Source organism: Rhinoderma darwinii, chromosome 1 (assembly GCF_050947455.1).
Source record: "Rhinoderma darwinii isolate aRhiDar2 chromosome 1, aRhiDar2.hap1, whole genome shotgun sequence".
NCBI lineage: Eukaryota > Metazoa > Chordata > Amphibia > Anura > Rhinodermatidae > Rhinoderma > Rhinoderma darwinii.
This window is the reverse complement of record NC_134687.1, coordinates 496,064,359-496,081,781: the sequence shown is the minus strand read 5'-3', so window position 1 is coordinate 496,081,781 and position 17,423 is coordinate 496,064,359. Positions and strand designations below refer to the sequence as shown.

The 17,423-nt window shown below is 43.5% G+C and overlaps 1 protein-coding gene across 4 annotated transcripts in view; it reads right to left on the bottom strand.

The window, feature by feature from the left end:
• The window catches only part of LOC142659482 (uncharacterized), a 143,102-nt gene that overhangs the window by 67,165 nt on the left and 58,514 nt on the right, over positions 1–17,423 (bottom strand). For all 4 annotated transcript variants that reach the window (XM_075835675.1, XM_075835658.1, XM_075835666.1 and 1 more), the window contains 5 exons: positions 15,710–15,802; positions 12,312–12,404; positions 10,847–10,959; positions 4,602–4,737; positions 4,253–4,423 (listed from right to left, as the gene is read on the bottom strand). In XM_075835675.1, coding sequence (XP_075691790.1) covers positions 4,253–4,423; positions 4,602–4,737; positions 10,847–10,959; positions 12,312–12,404; positions 15,710–15,802 — 606 coding nt within the window. The remainder of the gene's footprint in view (positions 1–4,252; positions 4,424–4,601; positions 4,738–10,846; positions 10,960–12,311; positions 12,405–15,709; positions 15,803–17,423) is intronic.

Below are 17,423 nucleotides of genomic sequence, written 5' to 3'. Positions count from 1 at the left end.
TATGGTGACACAAAAAAGGAAATAATTTTATCGAAAAGTGATTTTTTTTGCGCAAACGCCACAAACCATAAAAAAACTATATACATATGGTATCGCCTTAATCGTATCGACCCGCAGAATAAAGTAAAATGTCATTTATAGCGCACGGTGACCATTGTAAAAAAAAAGCCAAAAAACATTGTCAGAATTTATGTTTCTTTGTCACTTTGCTTGCCAAAAAAATCGAATAAAAATTAATTTAAAAAAATCACATGTACCCTAAAATGGTACCAATGAAAACTACTGATTGTCCCGCATCAAATAAGCCCTCACACAGCTCCGGTGGAGAAAAAATAAAAAAAGTTCTGGCTCTCAGAATATAGCGACAGAAATTGTGCAGTGTCCAAAAGCATATAAGATCGGGCGCCATTATCAGTGCGACATCGGCCACCTATCTGCGGATTATTATTTATTTACCCCATTATTATAACCTCTTATTATGTCCTGATGTACTCTGCCCAGTTTACACATACCCCCACATTATAAATTGAAATACCAGCAAAACCCCAAACAGAACAGTGACCAAGCAAAATCTGCGCTCCAAAAGCCAAATGGCGCTCCCTCCCTTCTGAGCCCCACAGCGTGCCCAAACACCAGCTTACGTCCACATATATGATATTTTATATCCGGGAGAATCCGCTCAACATTGTATGAGGTATTTGTCTTTAGTGGCACAAACTGGGCACAACATATTGTGCATTAAAATGGCATATCAGCGGAAAATTTTAATTTTCAATTTGAACCATCCGCTGCGCATTAACGCTTTCGCGCACCACGACTTAATAGCATGTCGTGGTGCGAGGGGTTATATATGGAGCGGGCTCATGCGCTGCGCCCGCTCCATATTCTGCAGGTGTCAGCTGGGTATTACAGCTGACACCCGGGACTAACGGAGAGGAACAGCGATCGTGCTGTTACAGGAGCCTGTAAAAATGATATTATACTGCAATACATTTGTACTGCAGTGTATTGTATCAGCGACCTAATGATCGCTCGTTCCAGTCCCCTAAAGGGACTTTTGGGAGGTTTCCACTGTTTTGGTACCTCAGGGGCTTTGTAAATGCGACATGACACCCGAAAACCATTCCAGCTAAATTTGAGCTCCAAAAGCCAAATATTGTTCCTTCCCTTCTGAGTCCTGCCGTGGGTCCAAACAGCAGTTTATTACCACATATGGCGTATTGCTGTAATCAGGACAAATTGCTTTACAAATTTTGGGGTGATTTTTCTCCTTTATTCATTGTAAAAATGAAACATTTCTATGTTTTTTCAGAAAAAAGTAGATGTTCATTTTCACGGCCTAATTCCACTAAATTCAGCAAAAAAAACGGTGGGGTCAAAATGCTAACTATACCCCTAGAAAAATTCCTTGAGGGGTGTAGTCTTCAAAATGGGGTCACTTTTGGGGGGATTCCACTGTTTTGCTCCCTCCAGGGCGTTGCAAACGCGACATGGCACTGAAAACCAATCCAGCAAAATCTGCGCTTCAAAATCCAAATGGCGCTCCTTCCCTTCTGAGCTCTGCCGTGGGTCCAAATAGCCATTTAGTACCACATATGGGGTATTGGCGTAATCGGGAGAAGTAGCTTTACAAGTTTTGGGGTGCTTTTTAATATTTATTCCTTGCAAATATTATTTTTTTAAATATTTTTTCAGAAAAAAAGTAGATTTTCACTTTCACAGACAAACTCCAATAAATATACCAAATGACATGTGGGGTCAAGATGCTAACTGTACCCCTAGATAAATTCCTTGAGGTGTGTAGTTTCCAAAACCGTGTCACTTTTGGGGGATTTCCACTGTTTTGGCACTACAAGACCTCTTCAAACCTGACATGGTGCCTAAAATATATTCTAAAAAAAGGAGGCCCCAAAATCCTCTAGGTGCTCCTTTGCTTCTGAGGCCGGTGTTTCAGTCCATTATCACACTAGAGCCACATGTGAGATATTTCTAAAAACTGCAGAATCTGGGCAATAAATATTGAGTTGCATTTCTCTGGTAAAACCTTCTGTGTTACAGAAAAAAATGTATTACAAATGAATTTCAGCAAAAAAAATAAAATTTGTAAATTAAACCTCTACTTTGCTTTAATTCCTGTAAAGCGCCTAAAGGGTTAAGAAACTTTCTGAATGCTGTTTTGAATACTTTGAGGGGTGCAGTTTTTAATATGGGGTGATTTATGGGGTCTATCTAGTACATAAGGCCCTCAAAGCCACTTCAGAACTGAACTGGTCCCTGTAAAAATAGCCTTTTGAAATTTTCTTGAAAATGTGAGAAATTGCTGCTAAAGTTCTAAGCCTTGTAACGTCCTAGAAAAATAAAATAATGTTAAAAAAACTATGCAAATATAAAGTAGATATATGGAATATGTGATAGTAAATATTTTGTGTGGTATTACTATCTGTTATACAAGCAGATACATTTAAAATTAGAAAAATCATAATTTTTGCAAATTTTCTCTAAATTTTGGTGTTTTTCACAAATAAGCAATGAATTTATTGACCAAATTTTTCCACTAACATAAAGTACAATATGTCACGAGAAAACAATCTCAGAATCGCTTGGATAGGCAAAAGCATTCCAGAGTTATTACCACATAAATTGACACATGTCAGATTTGAAAAAATGGGGCTGGTCCTGAAGGCCAAAATGAGCTTGGTCCTGAAAGGGTTAATGACTAGCCCATTTTGCGCGTTAATGACCAAGGATTATTTTTTGTTTTCTCACGGTCGCAAGAGTTTTTTTTATTCCGTCGACTAAGCCGTATAAAGGCTTGTTTTTTGCGGGACCAGTTGCACCATTTCTGGTTGCATATAAGATATCGATTAACTTTTATTACCTTTATTTTAGGAGAGAATTGAAAATAAGCAGCTATTCCAGCATTGATTTTCACGTTATAAATTTATGCCGTTTACTATGCAGCGTAAATAACATGTTAACTTTATTCTATGGGTCGGCACGTTTAAGGGGATACCAAATATGTAAAGGTTTTATGTTTTCCTACTTTTGCACAATAAAAACCCTTTTAGAAAATAATTACTTGTTTTTGCATCGCCGCATTCAAAGAGCCGTAACTTTTTTATTTTTCCGTCAATGTGGCCGTATGTGGGCTTCATTTTTGCACACCAAGGTGTAGTTTTCATTAGTACTATTTTGGGGTACATGGGACTTATTGATTAACTTTTATTTAATTTTTTATGAGGGAATGGGAGAAAAGAAAGAATTTTGCCTTGTTTTTTTCGGTTTTTTTGGACGCCGTTCATCCGGCGGTTTAATTAATGTGTTCATTTTATTGTTCGAGTCCTTGCGATCACGGGGATACCATATATGTGTATGTGTTATTTGTTTTGACACTTTTACAAAATAAAACCACTTTTTGGGGAAAAAAGTGGTTTTATTTTATTTCGACTAATCTTTATTTTATTTTTTTCATAAACTTTATTTAACTGCTTTACTTTTTTTTTTTTTATCCCACTATGGGACTTCACCATGAAGACAGCTCCGTATTTTCAGACGTTTTTAAAACTAAAACTGACAGGCAATCTATTAGGCCATGCCTCTGGCAGTTGCTGAAGGCAGACCTCGGGGCCTTTGTTAGCCCCCCGGCTGCCATGGAAGCCCGACGGCGCCGTGTGATTTCTTTGCGGGGGCGCCGATGGGGTGACAGAGGGAGCTCCCTCCCTCTGTCAAACACATTAGATGCTGCTGTAGCTATTGACAGCGGCATCTAATGGGTTAAACTGCCGGAGTCAGAAAGTGCTTCGGGGGCGCTCAGAGGACGGATATATCCGTCCTTATGCGGGAACCAGCACCTGCATAAGACGGATATATCCGTCCTTCGTCGTATAGGGGTTAAAAGAAATATTAAATTCATTAGAAGCCAAGCACTTTGATATGTGAATTTATTTTGTTGTAGCCAAAATTAGAAATGGATCTGAAAAAAACAGAATACCCATAAAGATTTCAATTATACTTCTCCTCGTTTTAGATTCCACTCCATCTTTTGTCTAAAAAATGCACAGAAGGAAACTAATCAAAACTGCAAAGTGTAATTTGGGCCTCACACACATAAGGTCTCTGCATTTACTATTCTGAGCCTTAAAATTGTGACACAAATTTTTTTTATTATTCGAAAAGTCATGCTGGCCAAACTTTCGTATTTGAGATGTGCTATTATTTCCAAAAAAACTGCATTATTTTCTGTTCAGCTTACCTCATGCAGCTTCTCTATCTTTGCTCTGGATGTTCGTTGCTCGGAGGACAGTTCTGACTTTGCATTATTTAGTTGACGTTCTAGTTCCTGCCTCTCCATAAATGTCAGGCTACCCTCCAGATGTCGCAGATGTGCCTTTAACTCATCTCTCTCCGTTTTCAAAGAGGAGATCTATTTGGGAGGAAATAACAATGGCAACTAAGGTCTTAATAGATATACAGTCTGCACTACTTATTTAACATATGATTAATTTGAGCAAGAAAAGTAAAAGCCTGGACTATGCTGGCTATGTTATCTTATTATAAAGTGTATTACTAATAATATATAATGTTTCATTAATGAGGGTTACCTCGTACTGGAAGCTGGCTACTTGGCTGCTGTGAGTAGTGGAGCACTGCTGTCGTATAGATTCCAGTTCTAGCTCTAGTTCCTGCAGTTCCTTCACGTACTCGCTGCGTTTGTACTCCAGGATCACTAGTTCACGCCTATAGACAGCAAAGGAGATTACAATATGTATCTTGTTAAAATTCTAAGTTACGTAAAACATCTATACCACTGAGATCAGAATGTTATTAATCCTAAAAGAAAAGGTCTCTATGCATTTCAAGCGGGATTACACAAGTCATATTCCAGTGTATGATAGAGCTCTGGCTGGTCAGGAATATTTGCTATCTACTCCATATTAAAGAGGACTTCTCACTAGGCGTATAAGTTGAGCTGGTTTACTGACCCGAATAGTGCTGCATGTTTTTCCCTGGACCGGGCACCATTGTTCCAGAGATATGGCATTCTGTTGTGTTGGCTCCCGATATGCTAATTTGCTGCAGTTAGCCAACTGGGTGGAGCAAGCTTCCCTGCCTCTGATGCTGACTGTAACGGCACAGGGTGTGGACCCACTGGGCCGTACCGCATAGCGGGGTAGCAGCTGGCCAACAAGGTACAAAATAATGTCTATAGTCCAGAACGGGTACCTGAGGCAATGTAGACAGTAGCGAAAGCACGACTTGACTTTCACAGTAGGTGGCACCGAGGATGCAGCGGAAAACACGACTTGACTTTCTCAGTAGATACGATAGCACGGGATACAGGGTACAGGCAGCAGGAACAGGTAACACTGGCAACTTGAAAACACTGGGAGACCATTTGCAAGACAAACTTAGGTATACAACAACGCTCAGGCAAGGAACAAGTGGGCAGAGCCCCTTATTGAAGTCCAGCAGCCATTTGGGCTAATTATTGGTTAATGACAGCTGGACGCATACTGGTCCTTTAAGTCCGTGCATGCGCGGGCGCATGCGCGCCCTGCGGGAAACAGTCCGAGGACCCAGAAGTGAGTGCTGGAGTCTTCCTGGAGGGAGCTGACACCGAGAAGACAGATGTCCATGGCCAGGGCCGTCAGAGGGTAAGTCTGAACGACGGCCCCCGGCCATAGACGTTACAGTATCCCCCCCCCTCTTATGCCCCCTCTTCTTGGGACCAGAGAGGGAGAGAAATTTCTTCATGAGGACAGGGGCATCGATGTTGTCCTCTGGCTCCCAAGACCTCTCCTCTGGACCAAATCCCCTCCAATCCACAAAATAAAACGTCCTTCCTCCCACTTTCTTGGTGGCCAGGATCTCCCTCACTTCGAAAGTTCCAAATGAACCGCCAAGAGCCACTGCGGAACTAGGAGTCCTAGCGTAGCGGTTCAGGACCACGGGTTTCAGCAAGGAGACATGGAAGGCGTTAGGGATCTTGAGGGTAGGAGGCAGTCGAAGCTTGTATGACACAGGATTTATCTGTACAAGAATCTCGAAGGGTCCAAGGAACCTGGGAGTAAACTTAAAAGATGGCACCCTCAGCCGGATATTCCTGGAAGACAGCCAGACCTTTGTACCTGGAAGAAACTGGGGAGGTTCTCGTCTTCTAGTGTCTGCCTTTCTCTTCATGCAGTCCACCGCCAGCAGAATAGAAGATCGTGTCTGCTGCCATATCTGCAGGAAGTCCCTGAAGGTAGAGTCGGCTGCAGGCACCTGGGACATAGTAGAGACAGGCAGAGGTATTCGAGGATGTTGGCCGTAGATGATGAAGAACGGACTGGAGGTGGTGGACTCACTGGTATGGTTATTATAGGAGAACTCCGCCCATGGGAGCAGCTGCACCCAGTCATCATGTCGTCTGGGGACAAAGTGCCGCAGATAGTTCTCCATGATTTGGTTAACCCTCTCGACTTGTCCATTGGACTGAGGATGATAAGCTGAGGAGAAGTCCAACTTTACATCGAGGAGACCGCAGAGTGCTTTCCAGAACTTTGAGGTGAACTGGACCCCTCGATCCGAGACAATATGCAGAGGCAAGCCATGCAGGCAAAAGATGTGTTGAACGAAGAAATCAGCCAGTCGAGCAGCAGAAGGCAGTCCAGTCAGGGGAACAAAATGAGCCATTTTAGAAAAACGATCCACCACCAACCAGATCACACTGCATCCCGCAGAGAGAGGCAGATCTGTGACAAAGTCCATTGCAATATGTCGCCATGGGGCATCAGGCACAGGCAGTGGTTGAAGTAGACCAGCTGGTCTGAAGTGGGCAACTTTGTTTGCTGCACACACCGTACAGGAGGAGACAAAGTCCATGACGTCTTTGGGCAGCGTCGGCCACCAGAACTGACGAGCAATTAGGTCTCGGGTCTTACGGGCACCCGCATGACCTGCCAGCTTGGAACTGTGACCCCAGCGAAGAATTCTTCCTCTGTCAGCCAGACGTACAAAAGTTCTTCCTGGAGGAATGTCTCTATCTTGCAGAGGGTTAACAGAATAGATGCAGGGAGGATCGATAATATTCTGTGGAGACTCCACAGTGTCCTTTGTTTCAAAAGACCTAGACAAGGCATCGGCACTCACATTCTTGTCTGCAGATCGGTAATGGAGATCGAACAGGAACCGTGCAGAAAACAATAACCACCTGGCTTGACGAGGATTCAGCCATTGAGCCATCTGTAGATAGGTCAGGTTCTTGTGGTCTGTGAAGACCAGGATAGGATGAGCTGCGCCTTCTAGTAGCCATCTACTGCAGGGCAAGCTTGATGGCCAGTAACTCCCGATTCACAATCAAGTAGTTGCGCTCTGCGGAAGAAAACAGCTTGGAGTAGTAACCACATACTACCGTCTTGCCTTTCGAACCTCTCTGGAACAAAAGGGCACCAGCACCAACAGAGGAGGCGTCCACCTCTAACGAAAACTGTAGGGATACATCAGGATAATGAAGAATAAAGGCTGACGTGAAAGCCTTTTTTAAGGTTTTCAATGCGACTTATGCCTCTGGAGTCCATACCTTGGCATTCATACCCTTTTTAGTGAGGGTAGAGATGGGGGCTGTCAAAGAAGAGAAGTTGGGAATGAACAGTCTATAGAAGTTGGCCAATTCCAGGAAGCGTTGTATGGCCCTTAAGCCTTGGGGACGTGGCCACTCCAGGACAGCCTTGACCTTCTCTGGGTCCATTTTGAGATCCTGATCAGAGATGATATAGCCCAGGAATGGTAGAGACTTCTCTTGGAACACGCACTTCTCCAACTTGGCGTAAAGATGATTCTCCCTAAATCTAAGGAACACCTGGCGGACATGACCCTGATGAATCACAAGATCTGGGGAAAAAAATCAAAATATCATCGAGATACACCACAACACAGACATAGAGGAGATCACAAAAAATGTAATTGACAAATTCTTGAAACACCGCGTTACACAGGCCGAAGGGCATGACCAAATATTCGTAGTGTCCATCACGTGTGTTAATTGCAGTCTTCCACTCGTCACCCTGATGGATCCAGATTAGATTGTGAGCCCCTCGCAGGTCTATCTTGGAAAAATGTTTCGCCCCCCCGTATACGATCAAAGAGTTCAGAAATCAGAGGCAATGGGTACCTGTTCTTCACCGTGATCTGCTTGAGACCTTGGTAGTCAATGCAGGGTCGGAGGGATCCATCCTTCTTCTTGACAAAGAAAAACCAGTCTCCGGCCGGGGATGAAGACTTTTGTATGAAGCCCCACTCCAGATTCTCCTTAATGTAGGCTGGCATAGACTGGGTCTCTGGCAAGGAGAGAGGGTATACTCTACCGCGAGGAGGGGACGAATCAGGAACCAAGTCGATAGGACAATCATATGCTCGATGTGGTGGCAATGTCTCTGCTTCCTTCTTGTTGAAGACATCAGCAAACTGAGAGAAACAAGGAGGCAACCCTGCCAATGACTGATGTGGAGAAGGATGGGACGGATGGACATGCACCAGACAGCGGTCGAGACACTTGGGACCCCACTGGAGAACCTCTCCGGAGTTCCAATCCAGGACTGGGGTGTGTAGGCGGAGCCAAGGCAAACCCAGCAGCACGGGGTTGACGGCCTTGGACAGGACATACAGGGAGATGAGCTCAGAATGAAGAGCTCCCACTTGAAGTGTTAATGGCTTGGTCACAGACAACACTGGGTTAGGCAAATGCAGTCCATCTACCGAGGCAACGATCAACGGTCTCTCCAGCAAAACAGTGGGCAATTGAAGAAGATCCACAAGGTCTTGGCAGATGAAATTGGCTGCGGAGCCAGAGTCCAGGAAGGCAGAGACTGGATGAGGTCTCTCGCCAGCGACGATGGTCACAGGAATGAACAGTTTGGAGGAGAGTTCTCTATTAAATGCTGTACCGCCCAGGGTTGTCTCTCCAACCAATTCCAGGCTTTGGGGTTTCTTTGGCCTCTGGGAACACAGACGCACGACATGGCCAGCGAGGCCGCAATATAGACAGAGTCCAGAGGTGCGCCTGCGCTGTTTCTCTTGAAGGGACAGTTTAAGCCGCCCCACCTGCATCGGAACCTCGGGCGCAGCAGAAGAACAAGGCAAGAGGGGTTGCTGGAAGTTGGGCGCCAGTCTAGGAAGCCGTCTCTCCTGTAGAATCTCTTGAGATCTCTTCCTGAGCCTTATGTCCACTCGAGTAGCCAGTAGAATCAGGTCGTCCAAGGCAGCGGGTAGATCTCGAGCAGCAAGTTCGTCCTTGATCTTGGCCGATAAGCCATGCCAGAAGGATGCTACCAAAGCCTCATTGTTCCAGGACAATTCTCCTGCCAGAATCCGGAACTGGATAGTGTATTCGCCCACGGAGGCGTCCTCCTGGCAAAGGTTAAAGATAGCAGTGGCTGCCGAAAAGACTAGTCCAGGCTCCTCAAATACGGAACGGAACAACCGCACGAACCCCTGGAAGTCTCGGGTCCCTGTCGTTCCCAGATCGGATTCGCCCACGCCAGGGCCTAGCCGGCAAGTAGAGATATAATGAAGGCGATCCTGGCTCCGTCCGAAGGGAATCCTCGGGCGTGCAGAGTGAAGTGGATATGGCATTGGTTCAGAAACCCCCTGCAGGAACTTGCGTCTCCATGGAACCAAGGTGGCAATGGCAGCGAGAACCGAGTGTCCGAACCGAGGCTGCCAGGAGGTGTAGCAGGAGGGTCGATCAGAGGATCTTGAATAGGGGCAGTGAAGGACGTAGCTAGCGCCCCAAGCTGCTGTGCCATGGAGTCTACTGCCACAAGGAGTTGATCCTGTCGTGCTTGCAGATCCTGCAGGTCCGCCTGCATGGCTTGGGAGGATGACAGGCCCTTGACTTGGCCAGCGGGGTCCATGGCCTGAGCGTACTATCACGGCGCAGGGTGTGGACCCACTGGGCCGTACCGCGTAGCGGGGTAGCAGCTGGCCAACAAGGTACAAAACAATGTCTATAGTCCAGGACGGGTACCTGAGGCAATGTAAACAGTAGCGGAAGCACGACTTGACTTTCACAGCAGGTGGCACAGAGGATGCAGCGGAGGACACGACTTGACTTTCTCAGTAGATACAATAGCATGGGATACAGGGTACAGGCAGTAGGAACGGGTAACACTGGGAACTGGAAAACACTGGGAGACCATTTGCAAGACAAACTTAGGTATACAACAAAGCACAGGCAAGGAACAAGTGGGCAGAGCCCCTTATTATAGTCCAGCAGCCATTTGGGCTAATTATTGGTTGATGACAGCTGGACGTGTACTGGCCCTTTAAGGCCATGTACGCACGGGCGCGCGCGCCCTGCGGGAAACAGTCCGTGGACCCGGAAGTGAGTGCTGGCGTCTCCATGGAGCGAGCTGACGCCGAGAAGACAGATGTCCATGGCCGGGGACGTCAGAGGGTAAGTCTGAACTACGGCCCCCGGCCATAGATGTTACACTGACCAATCAGAAAGAGGCAGCTTGAGGATGGTTCATGCCCTGTTAGCTAACTACAGCAAATTAGCATAGGCGAAGCCAACACAAGAGTGGACCATATTTCTGGAACGGGGTGGTTCTAGGAAAAAAACAACAGCACTGGATTTAGGGAGAAAGTGCTATTCAGGTCAGTAAACCAGTTAAATTTATATGACCTAGTGACAGGTCCTCTTTAATGTCATACATAACCTAACTCTCCCAACTCCATCATTAGATCAGGCTGTTCAGGTACTGTATGCGGCCAGAAAATGAGCTTACTACAGGCCATATGGATACCGAACTCATATACCTTATATTTCATTTTGACTTATTATTTGTGACTTTTTACTTCTTACCTGACGTCCTCCTCTGTGATCTCGCTCTCCCTCACACGTGAATCCATTTTCACAACTTCTTTCTGAGTACTCTCTAGTAAATCACGAAGGGATTGCAGCTCATGATAAGCTTCCTATCACAAACAGAGCATATAATCTTTCACCGTATGTCAGATTTAAATTTTACAGTCTATGTGTGGTGATGTAACTGAGCAGATGTAGCAAGTAATCTGACCTTAAAGGGCAAAAGTCTTAAGAACATCAATGAGGGCTATAGTGATGCTCAATCTGACGCATACTTCTGTACACAGCCCCTTACAGAGATGGGACACATCAATATAAGCAATTTCTCAAACTTTCAAGATTTCACAATATTAAAGAGGCTCTGTCACGACAATATAAGTGCCCTATCTCCTACATCATGTGATTGGCGCTGTAATGTAGGTAACAGCAGTGTTTTTTATTTAGAAAAACGATCTATTTTCACCAAGTTATGAGCAATTTTAGCTTTATGCTAATGACTTTCTTAATGCCCAACTGGGCGTGTTTTTACTTTTGACCAAGTGGGCGTTGTGGAGAGAAGTGTATGACGCTGACCAATCAGTGACCAATCAGCATCATACACTTCCCTCCATTCATTTACTCTGCACATAGTGATCCTGCGTTGTTCACTATGTGCAGTCACATACACCCACATTAACGTTACTGAAGTGTTTTGACAGTGAATAGACATCAGCTCGAGCCAGGACGGGATGTCTATTCACAATCCCGACACTTCAGTAACATTTGTGCGGGACTTACAGCACAGAAAGCGTAATCTCGCGAGATCACGCTGTAAATGACAGCACAACGTGATCTCGATGTGCTGTGCTGTAAGTCCCACACAAACGTTACCGAAGTGTCGGGATTGTGAATAGACATCCCGTCCTGGCTGGAGGTGATGTCTATTCACTGTCAAGACACTTCAGTAACGTTAATGTGTGAGTATGTGACAGCACATAGTGAACAACGCAGGATGACTATGTGCAGAGTAAATGAATTAAGAGAAGTGTATGACACTGATTGGTCAGCATCATACACTTCTCTTTACAACGCCCAGTTGGTCAAAAGTAAAAACACGCCCAGTTGGGCATTAAGAAAGTCATTAGCATAAAGCTAAAAGCGCTCATAACTTGGTGAAAATAGATCGTTTTTCTAAGTAAAAAACACTGCTGTTACCTACATTACAGCGCCAATCACATTATGTAGGAGATAGGGCACTTATAATGTGGTGACAGACGCTCTTTAAAGTTAAGAAAACAAAGAATCTCTTTATTTTATATATAAAGCAGCAGAATGTACATAAGAAAATCCCATATATCGAAGGAAGATCTTTATGTCACTTTGTATCCTCTACCAAGGAGCTAAACTAGGGGTGAAAAAAAAACCAAGTTGTATTCGCTATTCAGGCTGTGAAACCTAGAAACCAGCAGGAGAAATTATTTACCTTTTTCTGCTGCAGAACATCATTAAACAGCTGTTCTGCTTCCCTGTACTGAGATCTCCTAAGTGACAATCTCTCTTCTTCACATGCTACATCCTACGATAATAAGATAAAAAAGCTAAATTCTTACAGACACAATATATGCTTTCCAGGATATTAGACTAATATGAATCAGGAAGATAAGTTTAGAAAAACAAAAAACAAATTTTGTCTGTGATCCATTCCATGTTATCTAGTAAAAAAATTTGAGTCCATTTACATGCTTTTTAGGTACTCTAAAGACCTTCATCCATTGCTGCTGGAGCTTGCACTTTGGCATTTGGATCTTGAATAATATGGGCTGTTGGGCATGTAGGAATTAAGTATTACATAGTCATATGGCGTCAGCCTTTGCATTTTAATCCATTTTTGTACTGGACCTAATGCCATGTTTCTGGTGATTGGGCGAGGGAGATTTTCAAATGCGGAGCAAATAAATGCAGTACCATGTGTATCCACTAGGCAAATCCTTAAAGGGAATGTGTCGCAAATTAAAATTTTTTTTTTATTAAGTTACTTATATTTATTATATTTTTTTCGTTTTTTTCGTGTATTTTTTTTTTCCTTCCACAAGGTGGGAAGTATTACAAATTAAATAATAATTTGACATCTTTTCCTATTTTGGCCACCAAAGGGAGCACGTCCCAGAATTACAGAAAGGGGAATCAGGCAAAGCAACCTGACTCACATCTGCTGTAAATGTGAGGGAGATTCATCCCCCTCCCTATTTTTGGCTACAAGCCAGGAAGAGGTGTTTTGAAATTCTCAAGCATTGCCCAGCTTTCATTTTGGGAGTGATTTTACAATGGCAGCTGGCAGCAGCTATAGGACACACCAAAAGGCTGAGAATGATAAAAGTCAAGACGGAAGACCCTGTGGTGAATTACTTTTCAGTTGGCAGTTCACACGGCGTGTATTTGACGCGTTTTTTGGCGCAAAAATGCTTGATTAGGCTTCCTATTTACATCAATGGGAAAGCAATCCGTTAGTGCATAAAATGCGCTTTTTTACGCAAGCGTTTTAAAAAAACGTGTTGCGTAAAAAAGCATTGGATTAATTCTTTGGTGCGTAAAACACGCCAAATATTCCCATAGTCAATGGGAGTCCTAATTCCGTGCAAAAAAACTTGCAATATGCACTCACAAAAAAACACGAGAAAAACATGTAAAAAACACCTGTACTTTAAAAGGCGCTTCACAAGAAACGCTAGTGTATTTGACACGTTTATATGTCGGTTTTTTTTTAGCACCGTGTCAACGTACCCTAAGGGAATTATTTTTCATTGGCTCCTACTTTATATTGTGGTGCAGGGGAGAAGACAGAAGTCTGCTGTAGGTGAGTATAAGATTTTTATTTTTCATATTACGAAGTTTATTTTTTTGTTTTGCAGGTTCCACTGGACCATTTGGACTATGTTGTAGATTCGTTGGACTACTTCGATGATCCATGTTTTGTTTTTTTTAATAAAATGATTACCGAGGGTTGTGTGGGGGAGTTTTTATTTAAAAAAAAAAATAATATATATATATATTTTATTAGGGTGTATACACCCAGTGCGGTTTTTGCCGCGCAGCATCAAAAAAATTGTGATAAAAATGCATTTTTGGATGTGGTTTTCGGCGGTGGCTGAAAAATGCAGCAAAACCGCACTGTGTGAATACACCCTTAGGCCCTGTTCACACAGAGTTTTTAGCATCTGACTCAGAATTCCTTAAGGAATTTTGAGGCAGATTTTGAACTGTTTTCGCCTGTGGCCATTGAAGCTAATGCAAGGACCTCGGGCAAAAATGGCACGAAAAACGCACGGAAGCTAGCACCGCAGTTTTTTCCTTCTTCCCTTTCACTTTAATGGGAGGTCAGAGGCGGAAGCAGCAGCAAGAAAGAACATGCCACTTTTTTTCCCCGCGAGCGAGCAAAAGCCGCCCAGGAAGTAAACTCCTCTGCCTCCCATTGAAATCAATGCGGCGCGATTTCGGGGGTTTTATGGCGCTGATTCCAACGTGGTTTCCGCATCAAAATCAGCGCCAAAAAAATGAGTTATGTCTCTGTTTTTTAATACTTTATTAGCGCCTTAGTAATGGCAGTCTGTTTGACAACATCCATTACTAAGGCGGGGCTTAGTGTTAGCCAGTAAAAAGGCTAGCACTAACTCCCCATTATTGCCCCGGTACCCACCGCCACCAGGGGTATCGGGAAGAGCCAATTAAGATCCAGTACCCGTCCATCTTTAGTGACGGTCAGGCACAGGGGTGGCCGAAGGCTGGTATTATCAGGCTGGGAATGGACAAAAACCGTGGGCCTTCCCACCCTGGCAATGCTAGGCTGCTGCTGCTTTATTGTATCTGGCTGGTTATTAAAATGAGAGGGACCCCACGTAGTTTTCGTCAATTATTTATATAATTTTTTTTTTTTTTAAACGACGTAAGGGTCCCCCCCATTTTTATAACCAGCCAGATACAACGCAGCTGCTCCTTCATTCCTTGCTCCTATTGTGAATTGCCCTCCAGCGATGGTTCACAGTATTACAGCCTTCTCCCATTCAAGTGAGTAGAAGACTGTAATACTGTAAACCGCCACTAGAGGGTGATTCACAGTAGCAGCAAGGAATGAAGGAGCAGCGGTGTACGAGCGCCGCTGTTCCTTCATCGCCGTCTATCAGCTGTTTTAAAGAAACAGTGGTGTGCGCCGCTGCTCCTTCGTTCTTTGCTCCTACTGTGAATTGCCGTCTAGCGGTGGTTCACAGTATATTATATCTTCTCTTGGGCTTCACCAAATTCTGATCTTTTTCTTCCACTGCCAGGGCTCATATTTGTGGCCTACCTACAGTGTCATATTCCTTAAAGGCTATGTAAACCTTTGGAGGGCAATTCATTTTTAAAAAAAAAAAGTGCATTAGTGTGATTAGTGCAACTTTCTAAATAGTTTTTATTACAAATTAGTTTTACTTTTTGTATTCACTATACAGAGGAGCTGTATCACTCTCTATGGCCTGAATCCGTCAGTCCCGTGGACCTGACAGGTTCAGTGTCAGCGAGACACGCAGGATCCACCTGTAATCTATCACATTTAAGTTATGAACTTAGATGTGATGGATAACAAGTGAATCCGACCCACTGTCACTGAACCCATCAGTCTTACGGACATGATGGAAGAAGGATTTTGCGAAGGATATTGCTGATATGTATAGTAATACAGAAGAGCTGTATCTCAAAATGTTTTAATAAAAACTATTTAGAATGTTGCACTAATCACAATGACCTTTTTATAAAAACAAAAAATTGCCTTTTAAAGGTTTATATAGCATTTAAGTAATATACGTGCTTTCTCATACATCATGCCAATCCCATAAACTAGAGAGTTACCCTGCGGAGTTTGGCAATAGTTTCTTCCAGTATCACCCGTTCAGTTGCGAGTTTCTCTGTGATTCTCCTGCTATGTGCTTGCTCAGGGGAACCCTGAAAAATAAAATATTTCCTATAAATTAAAGGTGGAACTTAAAGATATTAAAGAGTAACTAACCTTTCAGAAAACTTCTGACTGTCATAGTGACATTTCAGAAGTTTTGATCGGTTGGGGTCCGAGCACGGAGACCCCCACCAATCGCTAAAACGAAGAAGCAGAAGCGCTCGAGTGAGCACTGAGTCACTTGGTTTCTGATTGGCTTTTCTCGAAAGGTGATGTAACGGTGTACGGACTCAATAGAAAGTCTATGGGCCCATACAACGTTACATCGGCTTTCCGAGAAAAGACGATCAGAAACAGAGCGGCTCGGTGCTCACCCGACCGCTTCATTTTAACGATCGGTGGAGGTCTCAGTGCTCGGACCCCCACTGATCAAAACTTCTGACATGTCACTATGACAAGTTTAGTTACCCTTTAATTGATTCTTTTACAAAGGCTCCTATTTTGTTATAGTCCTAACTATTAGCAAATATGGAACTTTTAATTGTCCTCTGTCAATTTAGAGTAGTCCAACAAACTTTTCTACATTCCTGAATTGCAATTGCTTAGGAATGAAAAGTATACTAGTGGGAGATATACTTGCATATCTAGGTAAATTTCCCTTTTAGGAATCTGGGGAAAAGCTAAGTGACAACCCCTAAGCAAGTGGCATAGTGATTGTGACCTAGATTTCCAAGAAACAGATACGACTTAGGCCCCGTGCACACTACCGTAGATTTCATACGTAATTACGGACCCAGTTATTTCTATGGCCGACGGACACCTTCCCGTATATATACGGGAAGGTGTCCGTGCCGTAGAAACCTTCCGTAAAAAATAGGACATGTCCTATTTTTTTTATTTTACGGACCGTGCTCTCATACTTTGTAATGGGAACACAACCCGCAAATGCGAAGGGCTGTCTAAGGCCGTCTGCCGTGCCCGTAATCACGGACCATGATTACGGGCATGGTCGTGTGCAAGGGGCCTAAGAAATGACTGAATACATTATTTTTAACTTGAGAGAAGAACCCATATTTACTGATTATTTTTTCCTTCCTAAACACACTGAGTGATGATGATGATGATGGTAATAGAGATAAACATTTATTGCATTACATTACAGAGTTCAGAAAGATTACTGAAAATCGACAGCATAATTACACATGTATTAATCCGCAATCATTATCCTGCTAGTAATTATACTGTGTACAATCCTCACATTGCAGAAGCAATCACAGCCAAAGTGATCTCAGTGACAGCTCGAAATGTTTATTACTACACAAGCTGTAGAAAAAGGTTCAAGTCCATGCAGGCAAACCAAGTTCACAGGACTAAAAATCCTGTGTGCCGCATACTTGCAGCGCGTTCACACTGCACGTCAGGTATGGAAAATATAATTGGCAATCACGGCTGTGGATAAAAGTATAAGCTCTCTGGTAATTCGAAGGTAAATGCTCATATTTTGGTGGATGTCATTACAGATTGTTTTTTTTAAAAGGTTGACAATCATCTTTATAGCATTCTTAATATCAGTCTACAACTATATTTTCCATATAAATGCCTGCAATTCACAAAATTTTCAATTTCAATTAAACCCACCGTCAGGGACAAATCCACTTATATAAAACTAAA